Genomic DNA, 22,845 nt, shown 5'->3' on the forward strand with positions numbered 1-22,845 from the left:
ATTAGGTTACGTGGCTAAAGCAGGTAGAACATGATAGAGAGTGACAGATGTGGGTGGGGAAGAGAGACAAGAAACCAGTTAGGTAGGGCTCCTACACATTTAGATTTTGTTCTGAGTAAAATGGCATTAACTGATTTAGGCTTACAAATATCTTCCTAAATGCTCTTTGGAGAACAGACTGGGGAGGGGGAAGGGAGGAGGTGAAAGCAGGGTGACCAATTAGGAAGCTACCATTATAACCCAGGTCAAGATGATGGTAGCTTGGTCCAAGATAGTTATAGCAGAATTAATAAGTAATTCTGGTGATTTAAACGTTGCACTGCCAAGACTTGCCGAGGGACTGGAAATGGCATTTTAGCATAAGAGAGGCACATCGAGGACACCTTTTAGGTTTTGGGCTTGAGAACTGGCTAAACAGTGGTGCCATTCTCTGAGGTAGATTAAGGAGAGTAGGGTCTAGGGTGTAGGTTGTCAGGGAGGGGGCACAGGAGGTATTGAGTTTGAGATGCTGGTAAGATAGGCACTTGAAAGTAAGTCTGAAGATCCAGTCTAGAGACAGAAGTTCTGCAGTCACCAGCAAATGATTACATATTACTCCTAGGGAGTGTGTAGACTGAAAAGAGCATCATGTGCTATGTTCTAAGGCCTCTGGCAACTGCGGAAGACAGAAATTTTATGTCATTGTATACAGATACTATAAATCACTCCTGGGGAGTCCCTATGGACAGAAAAGAGCATCATGGATTATGGCCTGGGGACTTCAACTGGAGAAGAGGAGGAGAAGCCCACAAAGGAGACAGAAGAATGACTAGTGAAGTGAGGAAGATCAAAGAGGCCTGGTGTCCAGGCAGTCAAGTGAGGAAAATATTTTATATGATCACAACCAAGAGTCAACTCCTGAGCCTCAGTTTTCTCATCTGTGAAATGGAGGGAGATAGTAACAACCATCTACTGCAAAGTGCTGTAGGATTGAGTATTGCAAATAAAGCAGTTAGGCTTGCGCTTGACTGGCATATAGTAAACTCCCAAGCTATGCTAGCTATCGCTATCGTTTCCTCCACTTCAGGGTTGGCTGCCAGAGCCCTCGGCTTCTCCATCCACATAAGTAACAGCATTTCCATGAGTCCTTCTCGGGCCGGGGCGTGAGGTGTCCCTGCTCACTCAGGCCGCAGGTGTGCCTGAGGAGTGGCCTCTGGATCAAATCTGAACCAAGCAACTTCAGCGCCCGTGCAAATCACCCAGGGGCAAATACGTGGTAAATAAAGGTCTTGGAGCCAGAACTCTGCCTCTGTCTCTCACTAGCTGTAGATCTTAGGTAAGCTTCTTAGCCTTCCTGAGCCTTGAACCCTTTATCTGTAAAATAGGAACAACTGCTACCTCCTGGAATTGTGTCTGAGTTCGTGTAAACTGTAAACAAAGCCGGCTGCTCTTCCGAAGGCCAGCGACGGAGTTACTGACGCTCCTTGCCACCCTCCCACCTAAAGCACGTATTATCTTAATGCACTAAGAGAGGCACCCTACACACCCAAAACTCAGCTGGGTGGGCCTCTGAGATGCCCTAGGCTGGGCTGCCATAGGCTGAGGCTGACAAGCCGAGACTCCGTGCACTTTCCCGCGGCGCGCGGGTGAGCCGCGCCTCCTTGCGGGGCCCCCCACGTTGCTAGAGGAGTCTAGCCCGCCAAGGGGGGGGGGACACCGAACGTCCCACAGAATCCCGCCGCGGCCGTCCCCCCTCCCCCCCCCCCACCCCGGTGTCGAAGCCCGTTTCCCATCCCTCTTCCGGACCCAATCAGGCCTACCGAGGCGCCCCGACTGGAACGCCGTCGCGGCCCCCAACCCCTCAAGGCAACGACCAACGGGTTCTCGGCGCCATCGCGCCGTAGGCCCAGGCCCGTACCCCGGCCCTTCAGCACCGCAGGAAGTGGCGGCGCCTCTCGAGGGCAGCCAGCAGGAGGAGGAGGAAGCGGAGGAGGTGCGGCTCGGTAGCAACGCAAGGCAACCCGCGAGGGCGCAGGAGGAGGGCGGTGTGGGAACCGGAGCTCCGCGTCGCCCGCAGCCCTCGGGACGGCTCCGCCCCCTGTAGACCCCTCCCAAGCCCCGCCCGCGCGCCCAGCCCCGCCCCGGAGGCCCCGCCCTCCCGCCCGTGTCCCGAAAACCCCGCTCCAACCGTCGGCCCCGCCTCCGCCCCCGCCCGCGCCTCGGGCGCACTTCTGGTCGCTGGGCGGCCGCGCTGGCTGGAGTCTCCGAGTTCCGCCGTCTGCCAGCCGGGGCAGCGCTCCCTTTTCGCTTCCCCTGAGGCCCTTCCCCCAAGAGCCGCGGTCGGGCAGCGCCTGGCCGGCGGCCCGCGGGCGGGCCGCCCCTCCCCGCTGTAGCCCACCCGCCTCTTAAAGCGGCGGCGGGAAGATGAGGTTTCGGGAGCCGCTCCTGGGCGGCAGCGCCGCGATGCCGGGCGCGTCCCTGCAGCGGGCCTGTCGCCTGCTCGTGGCCGTCTGCGCGCTGCATCTCGGCGGCACCCTCGTCTACTACCTGGCCGGCCGCGACTTGAGCCGCCTGCCTCAGCTGGTCGGAGTTCCTACACCGCTGCAGGGCGGCTCGAACGGTGCCGCGGCGATCGAGCAGCCCAACGGGGAGCTCCGACCCGGAGGGGCCCCGCCGTTGCCGCCTTCGGACGCTTCCTCCGAGCTGCGCTCGGGTCGCGGCTCCAGCCCAAGCACGGACTCTCATCCCGGCCCCGGCTCCGCGAGCAACTTGACTTCGGCCCCGGTGTCCTTCACCTCAGCGCTCTCGCTGCTCGCATGCCCTGAGGAGTCCCCACTGCTCGGTAAGGACTCGGGGACTTTCCCGAGAATTTCCTCGGCAGGGTCCCCTGGACGTTCGCCCGTGCCCTCTTCCAAGATATCCAGCCTCCCAGTTCCGGATCACCGTCCCTAATCCCAAACATAGGTTCCGGACTGGATGGCGTTGAGAGTGGGAGGGTGGTCCTTTTGGATTCATACTGAAGGCTGGGGTGCGGGTGGTACTAGGAAGCCACGGGCCCCTATGGCCCCAGAACCGGAGAAGGCCTTGGAGACTTCCTTGCTCTGGCCCATGCCTCAAGAAGTTTTGGAGTTTGAGTTTGCTTAGGGCTTGGAGCTGCCTTCGCCCTGCTCACTGATCGGGAGCAAGAGGCGGTTCAGAGTAGCCCACGCCGGTTTGGGAAACTGATGATGAGGCCTCTACTGGGGAAGGAAGTTGACCTTCCAGTTCACATCCAGTTCACGTATCTAGTCTTCCCCTGGAACCACTCTCTTCTGAGTGTGACTTAACTTTTCGTAAGCTTTGTGCAAGTGACTTGTTAACCTCTGGTTTTTCATCAGTTAGATGGAGAAGATAAATGGTACCTATGTCAGGGTTGTTTTGTAAGATTAGATGAAACAATGTAAACAAATATTTACATTAATGAAGGTAAGCGCTTAATAGATTGTTACCATTGTGTCAAGTTCCTTCTCTGTGTAGATCCCTGCCCTGGGGCCTTCTTACCCTGCTTCCTGTCCCTGTGGGTTCCCCAAACCTAAGTGAACACAGCCCTCCAAAGGATGGATGGTGTTTGTAGGAGTATAGCATATGTACCGTAGGGGCTGGCGGGCTAATAGGTGACCAGTTCACAGAAGCTTAGAGTCTCAGGTGTCTTCGCCCAGCCCAGCTAATCGGAATGGTGGCTACCAGCCTACTGGGAGTTTAAGAGGGTGGATTTGTGTTCCCTGCTGGCAGAATCCACAGGCAGTCAGGCCCAGGGCAGCCACAGGTTGTTCCCAAGATTATCATACAGGTGGCTGCTCATTTTTAATGCCAGGGCTTAGAGATTGTTGTTCTGAGTGAGGGGCCCTAGCAGGAGGGCATCCTGCCAATAGGAACTCTGTCACCTTCCCGAAAAGCTCTGGCAGAGCAGGCCTTCTACACGCTCTTGCTCAATTTCTCCAATAATTGCTTCAGTATTTTCATGTCAAGTTTGGGAGGAAGCTCTTGGAATTGGTTAGACATGAATTGTGAAAATAAGGGGACTTTTTTTTAAAAGAAAAAATTGAATTTTTTGAGACTGCGATTAGTCTGAGAAGCAGACTAGTCTTACAAAATAAATTTTATTTTATAAATTTATTTATAATAATTTATAAATATGAATATTTGCCCTTCTGTTAAGTGTCTGGCCTCAGGCATCTTAGAGAGTTTCTCACAGTCTCTTTCTTGTATTTTAAAATGGGGTTGTTGGTGCTTAACTCACAGGATTATTTTTAGGACTAAATGAGATTGTGTACATTTAAGTAAGTGGCCAATAGGATTCGGGAGTTGAAGTTCTATTTTCTCAGACTCCCGTGGAGATGACTCTGAACAGCAGAGAGAAAAGGGGGAAGAGAGAGCGAAGGCCCCAGAATCCAGAGAGCCAGTTTTCGTCTTTTTGTTTTTAACTGTGGCCTCAGCATTTATACAGGAAAATAAAAAGAGAGAGAATTTAGCAAATTAAAGTGTCCTAAAGTTCATTAGATTGGTATTTGAGGTATAAGATCTTAACAAAGTGTGAGAGCCTGTGGTACCTTTTTTTTTGGTAGTGGCGTTCCTCTCCGTTGGTGACTGGTTACTGGTATTTCTGAGTTGAATTTTGAATTGGCAGTGTGAAGGGACTTCCTGAGAGATAACATTTGGAGGGTGGGGAGAGGCCCTGGGTCTTCTCTAGCTTGGCCACCTTAGTGTGACATGCATGGGACCATGATGTTTGGGCTGCTCTTGTGGAGGTCCCACAAAGTGAAGGTGGATGGTTTTTTCCTCATTTTAATTGAGCTCTTAGGTTTGAGTGGTTGGGTCAGCTCTCTGAATAGGGGCTCCTGGCTGAGAGGGGGCCTTGAGGTATCTGAAAGTCTCTATAGGAGAGTGTGGATGGGGGGAGTTGAGCCCATCTGTTCATCTGGGCAGGTGTCAACCAAAGCCCTTGCGGGGTGGTTTTGAGGTTGATGGGAGAAAGCATCCGTGGGGTTTAGAACTGTGGCCTTTTCACTACTTGCAGTTTCTTTCCACGACTTGGCTCTACTTTCTGGCATCCAGGGGTCTGGGCCAGACACTGTGATAAGCTCCAGTTTGGTACGTGGAGGGTAATGGGCATGCCCTTGCGGGGAGGAGCCAGGCACCAGACTGGGCTATTGATGGGTCATTGTTGGATCATTCGTGTCAGAGTGTTAGGACAGACTTCAGACATACTTGGGCTTGGATCCTGCCTCTGCCTACTGTGTGCCATAAGCAGGTTGTAGTGTGTCAAGCCATTTTTGGCCCTGCCTCAGGATCCCCCATGGGCTAGTGGGAGGCCTTCAGGAGTGGAGGCTGCAGGAAGGAGGTTGGCCTTTCCTGAGTATTTCTCCAAGTTCCCCAGGGGTGTTCTTCCAGAAAGTTCAGGCCTACAGGCAGTGTCCTCTTGGCCTTCAGGCCATGCAGCCTCTAGTCCACATAACATGGACATGAGGCTCACTTTGGCTACCTGAGTGTTTGCCTGAGTTGTAGTCAACCTGGGAGGAGCAGCGGTCTTGCATTTTCTTTTCTTTTTCTGGAACGTTTGTCTCTGCTCAGATTTGGTGGCAGCTCAGCGTGACTTGACTAGTGCTGGTCCTGGCACTGCCAGCCTTGAGAGGGGCTAGGTGGAAGGTGGTTGACCCAACCACTCAAACCTAAGGGCTCAATTAAAATGAAGAAAAAACCATCCACCTTCACTTTGTGGGACCTCCACAAGAGCGGCCCAGGTTGGACGGGTTAGGGGAGGCAGGACTGACCTGGGGGCTCATCTGGGGCCTGGTACAGCTGGTACATCCCCTAAAGGGTGTATGGGGTTTGGGGGGCGGTGAGTATAGGACTGCTGAAACCCAGAGGCTTCCTTTGCCTATCTGTGCTTTGAAGAGATACTCTTCATTTGTTCCAACGAAGGCTCTGATCTAGAAGTGGGCACCAGAGAATCATGAGCACCTGGGCCAGCAAACAGCCACCACAGGTAGCCAGGGTCCTGAGAGAGCACTTGTCCATGAATCAGTTTCCCCCGCTTTTGTGGGGGCTGTCAACCAAGCCTCTGTCATGGTTTGTGCCCTTGGGAAGACAGAGCACTTTCTGGGTCTCTGAGGGCTCTCAGTCTCAGGTGTTTTTTAACACCAGCATGCTGTCCCCTTCTCCCCTTCTCGCATATGCACACATGTGGACATGAGCAGGCTGCCCAGGACAAAATGTGCTTTGAGAACATCTGTCCTGGCCTCAGCTTGGGGAAGGGCTCTCTCTCCCCTTTGAGTCTTGGATTCTCATCGCTTTCTGGCTTGGGGTAGAGCCTCATCCTCAGAGTTGGGGAGGGCACGAGGAGCTTCCCTTTGTCCAGGCCTTTAAGCTTTGGGAGATTAGGTAGCTAGGACTTTAAACTAGTTTGTTCTGCTGTTTTTCCTTGGGAAAAGAGTTTATTGGGAAATACAAAGATACACCTTCTTGTCTAACAGTCTGAGACTGAGAAATACCCTCTATGACTATTGGGCTTGCTTCCTTCCATTTAGCCTGATGGTGGCTGGAGTGATTCCTACCTGTTGAAATCTGCCCTAGACGCTGAGCAAGCATGGAGGCCTTCACCTCATGGACCGGGTGAACACTCCTTAGGGTATGGGGAGCAAGAGTCAAATGTGGGATTGGATTTAAATTGCAGCATCTTGGACCCATAGCATCCCAGGATGGGACTGTCTAGTTCCCTGGCCCCGTCCATTATTGTGGTGGGGCTAGAATTCGGGTATCCTTCCCAGCCCAGTGCTCTTCCTTGAGGTTATTGTCCAGTAGACACCCAATGCAGAGGCTCAGAGCAGGTTAATATGACCTAGAATTTGGGAGGATCCTTGCTAGGTATATCTGTGTGTCCCCCAGAAAGTCTCATGTGGCAGCTGTCCTGGACATCCTTGATGGCTAAGGCATCTGGTAACTTCATTCATTTAGTTCCAACAATGTGCCTGTCCTGTGCTGGGCACTAGAACTGTAAGGAGGACGACGGCACGGTGTCTCTTCTTTAAGAGCTCACAGTCCGGGGGCATCTGGGTGGCTCAGTGGGTTAAGCTCTGCCTTCGGCTCAGGTCATGATCTCAGGGTCCTGGGATCAAGCCCCAGTCGGGCTCTCTGCTCAGCAAGGAGCCTGTTCCCACCCCCCCCACCCCCCCACCCCCGCCTGCCTCTCTGCCTGCTTGTGATCTCTGTCTGTCAAATAAATAAATAAAACCTTAAACAACAACAACAAAAAGAACTCACAGTCCAGGTAGAGGAGGCGTAATTAAACTGTCTTGATGTCAGGTAGGGAAACTAAAATATGTGTGTGTTTAGTCACTCCCTCTATCCATCCCACCTTTTCTTTCTTTCTTCCTTCTTTCTTTCTCTAATTCAGAAACCCAGAGTTGATATCAAAGTTCTTAAGTCCTGGTTTTGGTTGTTCCTCTAATTTCTGAGGCCTCATATGTGTCCCCCAGAACACATATGAGTAATCTGTACCTTGCTGCTTTATAATGACTGTTCTGAGACATCAGCAGCCATATGGTCTTTGGGTAGCAGCAGGGTAGAGATTTAAAGGCTGGGACTAGACTAATTCACGGGTTGGGAACAATGGGACAATTAATGCTCAGGCAGTCCCTGCCTTTCTGTGGATTTCACTCTGGGGATCTTTGGGGACAGGTGTGGAAGGCTCATCCCCTTTGGGCTTAGCTGGGCTCTGGGTGTGTATGAATGCTCTCTGGTCCAGTCATCTTGTGGTCAAGTGAAACCTAGTGATTTCTTCCCTGCTTGCATACCCAGTGCCTCCAGTGCCATCTGCACTATTCAGTGTTCCTGTCTGCTCCTGACAAGAAGCAGAGACTGGAATTCTGCTTGTAATCATATCCACCTGGAAATTCCAGTTATTCTTATCTGGTTAAGTGGTAATCCATTTGTTTTAGGACAAGTGGTCTGCCCTTGCAGCTTAAATCCCTTGGGTCCTGGAAATCCCTTGGGTCCTGGCACTGTGGCTGTGTTATACTTTGCTCTGGCAATGTCCAGGGTGGTCCAGGCAATGAGGTCACTGTAAAGGCCAATCAGCCAGACCCTAACTCCTGGGGGAGTTCACCAGGCATGGGATTGTGAGCATTCCTGGGAGCTGGACTGTGGCTGCAATTGTAAAGGCCCCAGTTGTTTGTGTGTGTGGTGGTGGTGGGGGGGGGGTTCCTCTGTGTTTACCTGGGCCTAGGCAGGTCACCAGCTTGGGGAGAAATTGCAGATCCTGTTGTAAAGGTCAGAACATCCAGGTTCGAAGGTCATAGTGGCTTAAGGTCAAGGGATAGGTTTCTTTTTGGAGCTGGTTCTGGGGACGTGGCCTAAAGGGATTTGTCCTTAGAAGGCAGAAGGGCTGAGTCACACACTCAGTGTTTCAGGTTCCACTTTCCAGCCTGGCCTCAGCCCACCCCTTCCCTACACAAATGAAGGCCAGGAGATATATAATTGGCTGTTGCTGAATTCTTTGGCAGTGATTTTAATGTCTGGTCTGGGTGTGTTATGTAGCTGCTTCCCTTTCCCCTGCCACCCCTCCAAAGCCCCTCACAAAGCCTGGAGAGAGAGAAGGAGTCACTTCCCTGGAATGCCGCAGGCTAGGGCTGTGGGTCTTTGCTTTTCTTTGTATTTTTTTCAAGGAAAGTATTCTCTTCCTCTTTTTTTTATAAAAAGTAATGCAGGCTTATTGACAATAAGTTAGAAAGGTAAAAGAGGTAAAAAAGCATGTCTGTATTCCTTTCACCTGGAGAAAACATGTTGCTGTATTTCCTGCTAGTCTTTTTCTTGTATATATTTAAGACTTCAGATGAACAGATAGATTGGTGTAGATAGATAGAGATAACCTGGTAGCTGGCATTTGTCACTTAAGAGTCTTTCTCATGAGCTTTGTCCTACACCTTTAAAAACCCCAAAAGCTGTGTCATTCTGTCAGCTGAATATACTATAACTTTCTTTTATCATTCTGTTATTGTTGAACACACATGCACATGTAGTTTGTGTTTTTTCTTAGTGGCCCTCCAAGATTCAAGCATAAAGCATTGCACTTTCTGGGTTGTTTCATGAGTAGAGTTTTTTAAAAAGGGGAAAAAAGGGTGAATGCTTTTTGAGAAGAGGTTTTGAACCCAGTCTTAAAAAAGATAGACCCATTCAAAATTACAGGTTTACTTCATGCTGGCAGAGGAGTATCATTTATTGCTGAATGAAGGATGTGTCTAGAATTCTGATTAAAAAGGAAACTAGATGCAGGAAGTGCCTGGGGCAGCGGCAGAGGGCCAAGCTGTAGGATGGATACTTGGGATCGGACTGAGCAGAAATCTGTTGTCAACAGAAGTGGTGGGGGTGATGCCCCAGGAGTCTTCTTTCTCAGTAACTTCTCCATTTGTCTCCTTAGCAGCCAAGTCCCTGGGCTATAGGCTTGTGTGGACTGTGGTGCTGCATCTGTGGTGCTGGGGAAACACCAGCTAGCTGATCTGTTGTGCGGTTGACACTATGGACTGTTTCCACAGAGCCGCGTGGGAACATGCTAGCAAATTGGACTGTGAAGCAAACAGTGCAGTGCGCCCACCTCCAGGGGATTCTGAGGTCTGGGGAGAAGCCACGAAATGAGAATCTATAGGTTTCCAGGAATGGCTTTTGAGAGAAGCCTCAGAGAGCTGTAGAGTCCAGTATTAGTCGGGACTTGTTAGGTGGTTTGAGCAATCCAGCTTCAGGCCAGTAGGCCAGGCTCTTCCCAAGGTGTCATTGCACTTTGAAGTTATTCCACTTTGACTGCTCTCACCGGATCTACATTCTCCTCTTCTGAGGGCCACTTGGGCTTTGGGACTCTGCCAGGGGTCATTTGGCACAGAGTCTGGGGATTCAGGGGGAGGCTGTGCTGAGGGAAGGGGCGGGATCATGTTGGACCAGCATGACCACTATGGTCATGGGTCTGGAGGTCATGGGGAGGGGCCCTGGCAGAGGGTTCACTAATAGCCTGGCCCCATGACAGCATGCATTTAAAAAATGCCTTTAGAAGTTTCTTAAAAGTTTCTTCCTGTTTTGCATAATGTCCTTTTGCCTTTAACATCCTGAAAGTGCAGAGCTCTCAATGGTGTCTAAGGACACCACCCCTGCAGCCAGCTTGAAAAAACAGCATAGGACTCCAAGTTAAGGGTGGGTCTAGGGAAAATGGTATTTGCGTCACAGGAGCTTGGTGACTTGGCATTTAGGTGTTAGGTAGCTCCTGCCATTCAGATGAGTATAAAGGCATCCTGGGCGGGGCCCCTACCTGGCTGAGAGTGGATATACCTGAGTCTTAACCCCAAGTCAGGAGGTGCCCTAAGGAAGAGGGAGAATGATGACTGATTTGCTCATTCAGCAAGCCTATGTTGGTAACCGTTCTATCTGAAGCATGGGAGTTAGACATGAACAAGGGCTGGTCCCCACTTAGCAATGGACAGACCCTGGCAATAGGGGGTAGTCAGAGAGGGGAAGTGTGGGTGTCCCCAGGGCACTGAGAAGGTACAGAGAACCAGGTGGGTGATCTGGGCTAGGTCCGGACTCAAAATGAAGGGCCTCTCTTCCAACACAGATTTTAGCATCTCTGTGTCTCTCAGTGTGTTGGAACAATCTCCCTGGTTGGGAAGGGCAGGGGTCTCCTGCTGAACGCACTATGATTTCCTCCGGTTGCTGTCACATGGGAAGAAGGCCATGGCTGCAGTCCCAGCTGCGGCATACAGTCACCAGCAGGGCGGAGAGGACAGGAAGTGGGAGGCAGATTGAAAGGAAGATAATGAAAGAGAGAAGCTGGTGCAGTAGGGACCATGGGAGAGAGGAAAGCTGAAGATAGCTACACTGAGGGCCCAAAGAAGAGAAGATGAAGGGTAAGGGAGCTATAGAACGCGGGGGTTCATGATCTGCAGGACATATGGGCAAGCCTCAAAGGTCACTGGTATGAGAATTCCATGTTCTGGTCCTTCTCCTAAGGTATTACATCATTTTGGACAAGTCCCAACTCTGTGGGTCCCTCTTTCCATCTCTGAAGTTTGAGTGGAAATCTTGGTCCTATCTGCAGCATGAAAGGTCTCTGAAACTCCCTGTGAAGCTCGCTACCCACTGCCCTTTCCGGGGCTCTCATGGTGAGACTTTTGTTGAGGATTTCGTCTTCTAAGGAGGCACAAACAGTTTAGTAAATGAATGCCCTTTTAAATGGCATGGGAAATGTTTCTTTTCATCACTCGGGCTAGCAGTGTGATACGGGAGAGATGTTTTCCTTTCTGTGCCTCAGTGCTCTCACCTGTAAAATGGGGATAACAATAGTGTCTTCCTCATAGATGTTGTGAGGTTTAGATAGTAGGCATAAAAAGGTCAAAAACATGCCTAACGCTGAATAAGCTCTGAATATATGTTACTTATAATTGATGGCACTGATAGTTCTTGTTTGTGAAGATTTTGGCCTTTGCTTGTAGGATTTCTTCCTTTTTTTCTGTTCTTTAGTAGAAAATATATCACCGCATTAAATGTTTAAAAAAATATAATTCTACTGGTTAGCGTTGTAACCAGACATATGCCTATCACTGTAACAAAACTTTATAGTACTTTCTAAATAGATACATACTTTACTCTGTTGTAGTAGTGTGAAACTATTTTGCATTCTGCTCATTTCATTCAACGCTATCTTAAACTGTTAGGTTATTCATAATTATCCTAATTATCTTTTCAAGCTGCTATCTAACTTTTTTATGGAGGAGTGCCTGGGTGACTCAGTCAGGTAAGCATCTGACTCTTGATTTTGGCTCAGGTCATGATCTCAGGGTGATGAGATCAAGCCCCATATGGGGCTCCCCGCTTACCAGGGTGTCTGCTTGAGATTCTTTCTCCCCTTCTTCTGTCCCTCTTCCCTCAAATAAATAAATAGATAAATAAATCTTTAAAAAAATTAAATCCTTACCTATATTCCCTTAGCATTCAGTGTTCCAGGTTTCTCTATCATAGTTGTTTTTGTATTTTTTGTTTTTTAATCGTAGATAATCTTGAACATTTCCTCTTGTGTTTAGCTCTTCATTTCCGTTGAATTACTTCCTTGGGATAAATTTCTAGAAAGGAATTAGGCTAGAGGAGATAGTTACCTTTATGACATTGGTTCACATTGCCACTTTGCTTTCCAGGAGGTTTGGAATAAGCCATGGAAACTGTAAATTCCTAGGCTGGGGACATTGGCTTTTAAGCAATATGGATACCTAGGGAGAGTCCGATCTGTCCGGAGCCTCACATTGACAATCCCAGCTTGCCTGTATGTGTGTGCGTTAAGTTCCTTCTGTAGGTACCGAGGCCACCTTGACTGTGAGGCTCTTCCCTTGCACCATTGTGTCTGGGCTGTTCTGCTGAGGTGTGTCTACCAAGGAGCCTTACTGGTGGCTCTTTTCAATACCTTATGTACCTTTGCCAAAGAGCTGACCTACAAAAGGTAAGAAACTTTCCTCCTTCCTTTATCTGTGGAGCCAAACCTGTAGAATCAGGGTAGATCCTGGCTTTACAAGCCTGGCTTCAAAATGGTGTTGGTCTTAAACTTGGTGCATTGATGTCTAGAAGCACCCCATGCAGGCATCTCCGGAAACCGTGTTCAGTTCCGATGGGCTAGCCTGGGCACCTGACCATCTAACCCATGTGGATCAAGTCCAGTCTGATAGCCCTGCTTGAGGGGATCCAGAAATGAGGCCCAAAGGAGGAAAGACTTAAGTCATGTTGGGTGAAAACAAGTTGATCCATAGCTATGAATCTGTGGCCACCCACATCACATGCCTCTTATATAGGTACACAGCAGCCTGCTGTCAGCACAAGTAGTAGCATGACTTTCAGCCACCAGAGGTTTACAAATTAAGCAGATGGAGCGCATTCAACTTGTGACGGCCGCTTCTTTCATCTCATAGCCCCTCTTGTCCTCTCTGCTGCATTCCACAGCAACCAGCTGCAACTTAACAAGGTACTCCCTGGATCCACTTGCAGTCAGGCCAGAGCTGCTGTCTAGCATGTTGTTCCTGGGGTGCCCAGGGCAATACTTACTTCCTGTGTAAAATGGGGAGATAATTCTTACCTCAAGGGGTTGATATGATTGATTGAGATGAGTATGTGGTGATGTCAGTGCTCTGTCTTTTGTTCAATGTCTAACCTATTCCCTTGGGTGTGGAAGACACACAGTCAACATAGTAGGCTGCAGAGTAAAATTTCCTCCAAATGCAGGTTTTCTTTGTTTGTTTCTCTTTTGTTTTGTTTTGTTTTCCATCTGCCCTGGGGCAGAGCTAAGAAGATGAGGGAGAGGTGTGATGCTGTAACCACAACTTAGGGACAGGGTTTAGCCTGGAGCCAGTGTTTATTGGAGTCTGTGGCCTGATCCCATGAAGAGACCTACCCTCATGGAGGCCTTTGTCTTGTTGAATCCACACCACTGGGAGCTGGAAGTGAGTGTTGCCATGTGTCAGGCATGCCAGGATTCTCTGGTGCTCCACAGTCTTCCCTTCTCCAGATGGATATTTTTTGTCTGTGTCCTGGAGAGAGGCCATCATAGAGTACAGATAATTGAATGGAGGGAGCACTGGATGTTTCATGGAGTTTCCAGGTGAGAAGAGATGTGTTAAGAGGGGTGATGGGTTGGGTTATGGACATTGGGGAGGGTATGTGCTATGGTGAGTGCTGTGAAGTGTGTAAGCCTAACGATTCACAGACCTATACCTCTGGGGCAAATAATACATTATATGTTAATAAAAATAATTAATAAAAAATAAATTGGGTTAAAAAGAAAAGAGGGGTGATAGGCAGAGGGGGCAGCCTGGGATATCCAGTGATCTCAGCTTGGTGTGTTATTAGAAAAACTTAGAGTCTGTAGATAGCCTGTCTGATAAAAGAGAGTAAGAAATATTGATCTGTACTTCTTCTTCTTTTTTTTTTAGCTTTATTAAAATATATTAAACATTTATTTATTGGGCTGCCTGGGTGGCTCAGTGGGTTGGGCCTCTGCCTTCAGCTCGGGTCATGATCCCAGGGTCCTGGGATCGAGTCCCGCATCGGGCTTTCTGCTAGGCGGGGGGCCTGCTCCTTCCTCTCTCTCTCTCTCTACTTGTGATCTCTGTGTGTCAAACAAATAAAATCATTAAAAAAATTTATTTATATATTTGAGAGAGGTAGGGAGTGAGTGAGAGTGTACAAACACAAGCTGGAGAGGGGCAAAGGGAGGGAGAGAGAGAGAGAGAGAGAATATCAAAGCAGACTCCCAGCTGAGCATGGAGCCTGATCTGGGGCTTGATCCCAGGACCCTGAGGTCATGACCCGACCCAAAACCAAGAGTCAGAGGCTTAACCAGTTGAGGCACCCAAGCACCTCACAGCTTTATTAAGGTCCAGTTGACACATACATGAATTGTAGTTTTCTTTATTGTGATGTCTTTGTCAGTGTTGGTATTGAGGCTCTACTGCCTCCAGGCTGAGGGAGAGCTTGTGAAGGGTTTGTATTCTTCAGATATCTGTTAGAATTCACCAGTGAGGCTGTCTGAGCCTGGGCATTCCTTTTTGGGAAGCTATTTGATTACCAATTCAGATTCTTGTTTCATGTCTATTCAGATTTTTGGTTTATTCTTCAGTTTTGGTAGTTTGTGTCTTCCTAGGGACCTGTCTACCTCACCTAAGCCACCCACTTCATTGGCATACAGTTCACAATATTCCCCTGGGATCCTCTTTTTTTCTCTAAGGTTGGTAGGGATGTTCCCTCTTTGATTCCTGATTTTGGTAAATTGAGTCTTCTCTCTTTTTTTCCTAGCTAGAAATATGTCATTTTTGTTGATCTTTTCAAGGAACTGACTTTTGGTTCACGGATCTTCTCAGTTGTTTTTCTGTTCTCTATTTCATTAATTTCTGCTCTAATCTTTATTATTTTGTTCCTTCTGCTTGTTTTAGGCTTAGTTTGCTCCTCTTTTTCCAGTATCTTAAGGTGGAAAGTTAGGTTATTGATTTGAGATCTAAAGGTCATATACTCTTTTTTTTTTTTTTTAAGATTTTTATTTATTTATTAGAGAGAGAAGGCATGAGTTGGGGGAGAGGAGAGGAAGGGGGGGAGAAGCAGACACTCTGCTGAGTAGGGGGTGTGATGCAGGACCCGATTCCAGGATGCTGGCATCATGACCTGAGCCAAAGGTAGGGTTCAGCTTAACTGACAGAGCCACCCAGGTGCCCCTAAAGGCCATATACTTTTAACATTTTCATAGATGCTATCTAATTGCCCTTCAATTTGTGTTCATCAACACTGAGAAGTGCCTGTTTCCTACATTTATGTCAGTTAGCAATCTTTTTACATCTGTCAATGTGATGATCAAATGTGGTATCTTGTTTTAACTAGTTTCTTTGATTACTGATGATGTTGAACAAAGTTTCGTGTGTTCATTACATTGGCCATTTATTTGTATTTCTTCTGTGAATTACTTGTTAATATTTTTACCCATTTTTCTTTCCTTTCCTTTCCTTTTCTTTTTTTTTTTTTTTTTTTAAGATTTATATCTTTGAGAGAGAGAGTGCTTGCATGTGTGTGAGCAGGGGAAGGGGCAGAGGGAGAGGGAAAGAGAGAATCTCCAGCAGACTCTGCACTGAGAGCAGAGCCTGACGTGGGGTTCAATCTCGCGACCTCGAGATTAAGACCTGAGCCGAAATCAAGAATTGGACATTTAACCTACTGAACCACCCATTTTTCTATTGGTTTTTAAAATAGACTTGGAGAAGCTTTTAACATTATGGATATTACTCCTTTATTGTATATTGTTTGCAGATATGGTCTGTCACCTATCTTTTGACTTTATCTCTGGTATCTTTTGCCATACAGAAATTTCAAATTTTTATGTATTTAAATCTGTCTTTTCCTTTATGGCTTCGAGTTGCTTTTACACTCAGGAAGGTCTTCATCCCAAGATTATAAAATTTTTCTTCTGTATTCTCTTTCTAAGCGGCTCTTTAACATTTTAGTTCTGATGGTAAAAAATGAACAGAATCACTGTTCAACCCTCACATGTTGCGAGAAACTTTATATTATACCCCAAAAGCCCTTTGAAGTCTCAGCCTCTTCTTCCAAACCTGTCACTGATGGTGGTAGGTGAGAAAAGAAATGTGAAATTTTAGCCACTTGTAATTATAGAGCTATAATAATCTGTAGGCTTTGAAGGTGTAGAGATTCAGGGGAAAAGGCAAAGTAATACTTATTGAATATCTGTTAGTGCTAAGAACTGTGATAAGTATATACAGGTGACCATTGAACAACATGGAGGTTAGGGGCACTGACCCCCCACCTTACCCCCTGTGCTGTTCAAAATCCACGTATAATTTCAGACTCTCCAAAACTCCTACTAGCCTACTGTTGACTGGAGACCATACCAGTAACAGAGACAGTTGGTTAACACGTATTTTGTAAGCTCCTATGTAGTATATACTGTATTCTTACCAAAAAGTAAGCTAGAGAAAAAGATTGTTTGTGAAGAAAATCATAAGGAAAATACATTTACAATATGGTACTGTAAAAAACCTGTGTATAAGTGGACCCCTGCAGTTCAAACCTATGTTCAAGGATCAACTGTATATGCATTACTTCGTTTACCACCTGAAAAGAACACGTTATTATCCTCCCTCCTTAGAGGAGGAAATTGGAACTGACTGCATTTAAAGTGATCCTGATACCTGAAAGGTATTGCTAGGAATGTGTGACTGGCTGGCTGCCCATGTGGCCCTGAGGGCAGCAGGCTCTCCATAGTTCAAGGTCTGGTTTTAGATGGAGAGAGAATGTATTTGTAACCAGCATTGAAGTTCCAGAAATTGAGTTAGGACTCCAGAACTGATCGGAGGGGCAGCTGACTCACTAATAAAACTCCCAAGAGACTTACTTACATGCTGGGATACCAAATTGCTGCTTTGCCGTGAAGATGAGCACTGCTGTGAAGTGGCTTAAGAGTTTTCTGGCTGTTCGCAGTACTGTGAGAGAAGCTGCAGTGTAATCAAATCAGACAGCTGGTAAGGCAGAAGTCAGATCAGGGAAGGGAGCTGGACTGTAGTGCTGGGTGATGTCTGGCCGTCAGGGCTCATGAACCCATCCCCACAGCGTAGCAAACCTTTTTTAGGGACCAGGGTTAGTTTAGTCATCAGGGCTTTTTCTCCCCTGTACAGCTCTGGCAGGACATGTTCAGCTCCACCTCCACCACTCCCTTATTTGTTTCCTTCTGTACTTTCTTACCATGCAGCCGTCAAACTTTATTTCATGGCCCATTATCATCACAGACTCGCTTGCCTTTTTTTCTTTGTTGTATATAATTCTCATTCCATTTCCCAACCCCACCCAGAGCAACCATTCTAATGTGTTTACTGTGTATCTGTTTTTCTCTTGCTCGGTTGGAGCTGCTGCTTTATATTTATATATCTATTTTTAATTAAAAATTAAAATTTTTAAGGGGTGCCTGGGTGGTTCAGTTGGTTAAGCCTCTGCCTTTGGCTCTGGACATGATCCCAAGGTCCTGAGTCTAGTCCCACATTGGGCCGCCTTACCTGCTCAGCGGAGAGCCCGCCTCTCTCTCCCTCCGTCTGCCACTTCCACTGCGTGTGTGCGCTCGCGCACTCTCTCTCTCTCTCTCTCTCTCTCTCGCTGTGAGATAAATAAAATGTATAAAAATGATTTTTTTAGATTAACATACAGTAAAGGTTTTTTTTTTTTTTTTGGTATATAGTTCTACTAATTATAACACAGTGTATATTTGTATAACCACCACCACAATAAGGCTTCAGAATAGTTTCATCACCCCCAAAAATCCCCCTTGAAATCACAGTCTCCTCTCACGCTTAACCCCTGGCAACCATTGATATGTTCTTTATTACCAGTGTTGTATCTCTTTCAGAAGGCTCTAAATATGTATCCTATAGCATAAGTACCTAGATTTTAATTTTATTTTTCTTAAGTTTATTTAAATTTCAGTTAGTTAGTGTACAGTGCTATATTAACTTCAGGTGTACAATATAGTTATTAAACCCTGCCATATATCGTCCTGTGCCCATCTTGACAAATTCATGATTTAACCCATTCCCCACCCACCTCCCTCTGGTAACCATCAGTTTGTTCTCTACAGTTAAGAGTCTGTTTCTTGGTTTGCCTCTCTTTCTTTTTTCCCCTCTTTGCTTATTTCTTTTGTTTCTTAAATTCCACATCTGACTGAAATGATAGGGTATTTGTCTTTCTCTGACTGACTGATTTTACTTACTCTCTAGCTCCATCCATGCCATTGCAAATGGCAAAATTTCATTCTTTTTGATGCCCAAGTAATATTCCATTATGTATATATATCATGTCTAATTTATTCATTCATCAATTGGTGGACATTTTGGCTGTTTCCATAATTTGGCTGTTGTAAATCATTGATGCAGCTATGAACATTGGGTGCACGTATTCCTTTAAATTAGTACTTTTGTATTCTTTGGGTAAATAACCAGTATTGCAATTGCTGGGTTCGGAGGTAGTCTATTTTTTACTTTCTGAGGAACCTCCATGCTGTTTTCCAGAGTTGCCACACCAGTTTGCATTCCCACAAACAGGACAAGCTTGTCCTTTCTTTCTCCACATCCTCAACCAACACCTGTTGTTTCTTGTGTTATTGATTTTGTCATTTTAACAGGTGTGGGGTGGTATTTTATTGTCATTTTGATTTGTATTTCCATGATGATGAGTGATATTTAACATCTTTCAATGTGCCTGTTGGCTGTACCTGTATTTTTAACTTATGTAAGTGGTATTATTTTACAGTTTATTCTGATTCTAATTTTTTTCCCCTCTTCTGTTTTTGTTTTAATTTTTAAAAAGCCTGACATAACTTCAAACTTGTAGAAAAGTTGCTAGAATTTTACAGAGAATTTCTAAATATCTTCTGGGATCCCCTAAGTTCTCTGAATGTTAACCTTTCACTATAGTTGCCTTTTTCCCCCTCTTCTTTCTCTCTATTCATGTACATATGTGTGTGATAGATGATGAGCTATACCCCTTTATCACTAAATATTCAACATGTATATCCTAAAAACAATAATTTTTTGTAAAACCATAGTATACTGATCAAAATCAGGAAACCAACCTAGAAAAATTCCTGTTGTCTCATTGCAGACCTTATGAAGATTTTTGTTAATTGTCTCCCAAGAATGTCCTTGTTGAATACCATGCATTGTATTCAGTTGTCATGTCTCTTTAGTCTCTTAATCTGGAACAATGCCTGAGTGTTTCTGTTATATGATACTGACATTGTTGAAGGGTATAGGCCAGTCATTTCGTAGAAGGATCCTCAATTTGGGTCTGTCTGGTGTTTCCTTGTGATGAGGTTCAGGCTATATGTTTCTGACAAGAATACCATTCAAGTGATTCTGAGTTCTTTTTAATGCACCATGTCTGGAGACACCTGCTATCAATTTGTTTCTTATTGGCAATGTGAACTTTGTTCATTTCATTATGATGGTGTTTGCTAGTTCTCTATTATGAAGTTTACTATTTTACCCCCTTTAATTAAGAAATACCTTATAGGAATTTGCTTGAGATTATGTAAACATCCAGTTATTCTTCAAACATTCAGCCATTTGGTTTTATCATCTATTGATGATTCTTCCCTGAATTAGTTCTTGGTATGGTGGTTGGTGATCCCATTCTGTCATTCCTTCTGTGTTTATTTATTAGTTGGTGTTTTCCTATAAGAAAGAGTTTTCTCTTCTCCCCTATTAATTCATATATCAGTGCAGATTTGTGGATTTTTAACTTTATTCAATAGCTCATAATCCTTTACTATCATTATTTTCATGCTTAGATCGTCCCAGATTTGGCTGGTGAGGTCCCCTTCAGGGTGGCTCCTGTGTCTTTTTGACATATCCTTTCGTTCTTTGAGCACTCTTTTAGGCACAGCGAGATGATATAGGGCCCTCTTGTTCATTCCCTGACTCAGCCCTGTACTCAGCAACTTCTCCAACAAGCTCTAGTTCTTTTTAATAGAGAATGGTATTTAGAAACCAAGAACTAGGCCCTAGGCACTCACCCTTGCTTTTGTTTTTGTTTTGTTTTGTTAAAGTGTATTTATTCATTGGAGAGTGAGTGCTTTGAAATCTTTGCACAAGAGTGGGGAGAGGGGCAAAGGGAGAAGAGAGAATCTCAAGCAGACTCCCCACTGAGTGGGGAGCCCCACACGGGGCTTGATCCCAGGACCCCGAGATCATGACCTGAGCCCAAACCAAGAGTTGGATGCTTAACTGACTGAGCCACCCAGATGCCCCTCACCCCTTTTTTTTTTTTTTAAGAGTTTTTAATGTATTTATTTGACAGAGATAGCGAAAGAGGAAACACAAGCAGGGGGAGTGGGAGAGGGAGAAGCAGGCTCTCCACCAGGCAGGGAGCCTGATGTGGGGCTTGATCCCAGGACCCTGGGATCATGACCCAAGCCGAAGGCAGATGCTTAACAACTGAGCCGCCCAGGCGCCCCCCTCACCCTTGTTTTTAAGGTCCATCCATGTTGCTTTGTATACATCGGGTGTCTATGGTGTTCATCCCAATTTTTCTTTCTCCCATAAGGATAGATTCCCACACTGCGTCCCAACACTGTCTTCACAAATACTTCTGTAAGGAATAGCCTTCTACATGTCCTTGATGGACCTGTGGCTGTATATTTGTATTGATGCGGGAGTGCCAGATAACTACTCCAGAACAGAATGACCACCCATCATTTACATTTCCACTGGCGGAGCATGGAGATCTCTGTACTTCTGACAAATACGTGGCGTTAACTAGCTTTCTAATTTTTGGCCAAGTGACTCTATATGCTGGCATAGGTCTTGTTTTAACTTGCCTTTCTCTGTGCTAGATGCTCATATGCTCAATGGCTTTCGGGGTTCTTCTTTGGTAAATTGCTTATTCATTATCATCATTTGCCTGTTTTCTTCAGTGGGGTTCTTACATTTTTCTTGATGATATGCAGGAGTTCCTTATATATCCTAGATATTAATCCCTTGCCTGTCCCAAACATTGCAGATTCTGGATCTGAATCTGTCATCTATCTGTTTATTTGCCTGTGCTACCTTTTTTTGGAATACAGATCCTTTGTTTCCTCTTTGTAAAGTCTCTCAACAGCACTTCTTTCTCTATAACTATATCAATACCTCCGCATTTTGGTTGTGCTAGTTTAACTGAACTCAGCTGATTCTCTTCAACAAATGGTCTGTCTTTATGATGACTTAGCCTCTTACTGAGTTGTATTAAGAATGACTTTATCTCGGGCACCTGGGTGGCTCAGTTGGTTAAGCAACTGCCTTTGGCTCAAGTCACGGTCCCGGAGTCCTGGGATCGAGTCCCGCATCAGGCTCCCAGCTCCATGGGGAGTCCGCTTCTCCCTCTGACCTTCTCGCCTCTCATGCTCTCTCTCACTGTCTCTCAAATAAATAAATAAAAATCTTAAAAAAAAAAAAAAAGAATGACTTTATCTCTTAGAGTGTGAGGCCTGCGTGTAATTATTAGTATATATATTCAGCAAACGTAGGTTGTAGGCCTAGTCTGTGTTAGGCACAGTGCTATCACTGAAAATGTGCAGAGGTCATGAAACCTGCTTGTGGCTTTTCAGAGGTAGAGCAGGGATTTGAGCCTCTTCTTGGTGTGCTGCTTCCCTCAGAAACTGAATTTGGCTCCTGTACACCTGTGTGTCAGATTTTCATATCTTATCTAATAAATGACCTAGGAAGGTGCAGAGCAAAGTGTTCTTCCCCTGCATCCTGAGGAGGGGAAAGTAACCAGGAGAGGAACGGAATCAGGTATGGCTCCTACCATTAGGCCTGGAGTCTTCGGGTGGCAGGCTCTGGGCTACAGGCTCTGGGCTACCTGCTGGTGACTGGTGACTGGCTCCGGGCTGAGAGTCGAGGTCCCAAATGAGGCAGGAAGACAGCCTCTGTCTGGAGGATGAGGTTGTGAAATAAAACACTGGGCCTAAATCATTCTAATTCTTTCTGAGAAGCTCTTATCTTCTCTTGCAGAAGTGCTCTATTTCTAAAATGAGAGCGATGCCCCAAGATCTTCCTGGAGCTAACAGAATTCCCAGGCAAGTTGGCTTCCCAAGCCTTTCCTGGTAGTGATAACTGTGGGCAGGAACAGTTTCCAGAATTTGCACAAATTCCAGCAGAGGGAGGGAGGAAGGCAGGGAGGGAAGCCAAAGGGAGAAGAGCTGAGTGAGGAGAAAATCTGCCTTTGGGCCAGGACCAAACGAAACAGAAATTCCTCCTGGGATGAATTTTCCCTGGAGGACAACACTGGGAAGCCTGTTTACTGGGCTTTAAAAGTCTGTGGTCCCCAGCACAGTTTCTTGACCTCAGGGCCTTCAATCTCTGTGGTTTCACTGTGGATAGAAACTTTCTCCTTGGGTCACGCCAGGACAGAAGTGTACCATCACACCCCAGTTCTGGGGCCTCCTCAAGGTTTCCTAGTGCTCTTTGCTTGCCCCACTGAATTCCACAGCCATGGCCATGTATGGTATAGAAATGTGCTTGAGAAGGGTTTAGATCAATCAAGTCAAGTAAGATTCACTTTTATGTCACCTTGAATCGGTGGTTCCCTGGAACCCAAGATTAAGAAGGGTTCTGAGACAGTGTCGGTGGGCACAGCAGAGAGAGAGCAGAGGGACGTGTGTGCTGTGACTTGCTGTCCACCGTGTAGATACATCCATGAACAGCAGAACCCTAACAAGTTAATGAGGAGAAGATAAGTATGACTTTTTTTTTTTTTTTAAGATTGTATTTGTCTGTTAGAGAG

At 46.3% G+C, this 22,845-nt stretch overlaps 1 protein-coding gene across 1 annotated transcript in view; it reads left to right on the forward strand.

The window, feature by feature from the left end:
- Nucleotides 1–2,177: 2,177 nt before the first annotated feature.
- The window catches only part of B4GALT1 (beta-1,4-galactosyltransferase 1), a 53,284-nt gene continuing 32,616 nt past the window's right edge, over nt 2,178–22,845 (forward strand). The window contains exon 1 of the mRNA XM_059411505.1: nt 2,178–2,821. Within this exon, the coding sequence (XP_059267488.1) occupies nt 2,404–2,821 (418 nt within the window). The 5' untranslated portion in view covers nt 2,178–2,403. The remainder of the gene's footprint in view (nt 2,822–22,845) is intronic.

Source organism: Mustela nigripes, chromosome 9 (assembly GCF_022355385.1).
Source record: "Mustela nigripes isolate SB6536 chromosome 9, MUSNIG.SB6536, whole genome shotgun sequence".
NCBI classification, from domain to species: domain Eukaryota; kingdom Metazoa; phylum Chordata; class Mammalia; order Carnivora; family Mustelidae; genus Mustela; species Mustela nigripes.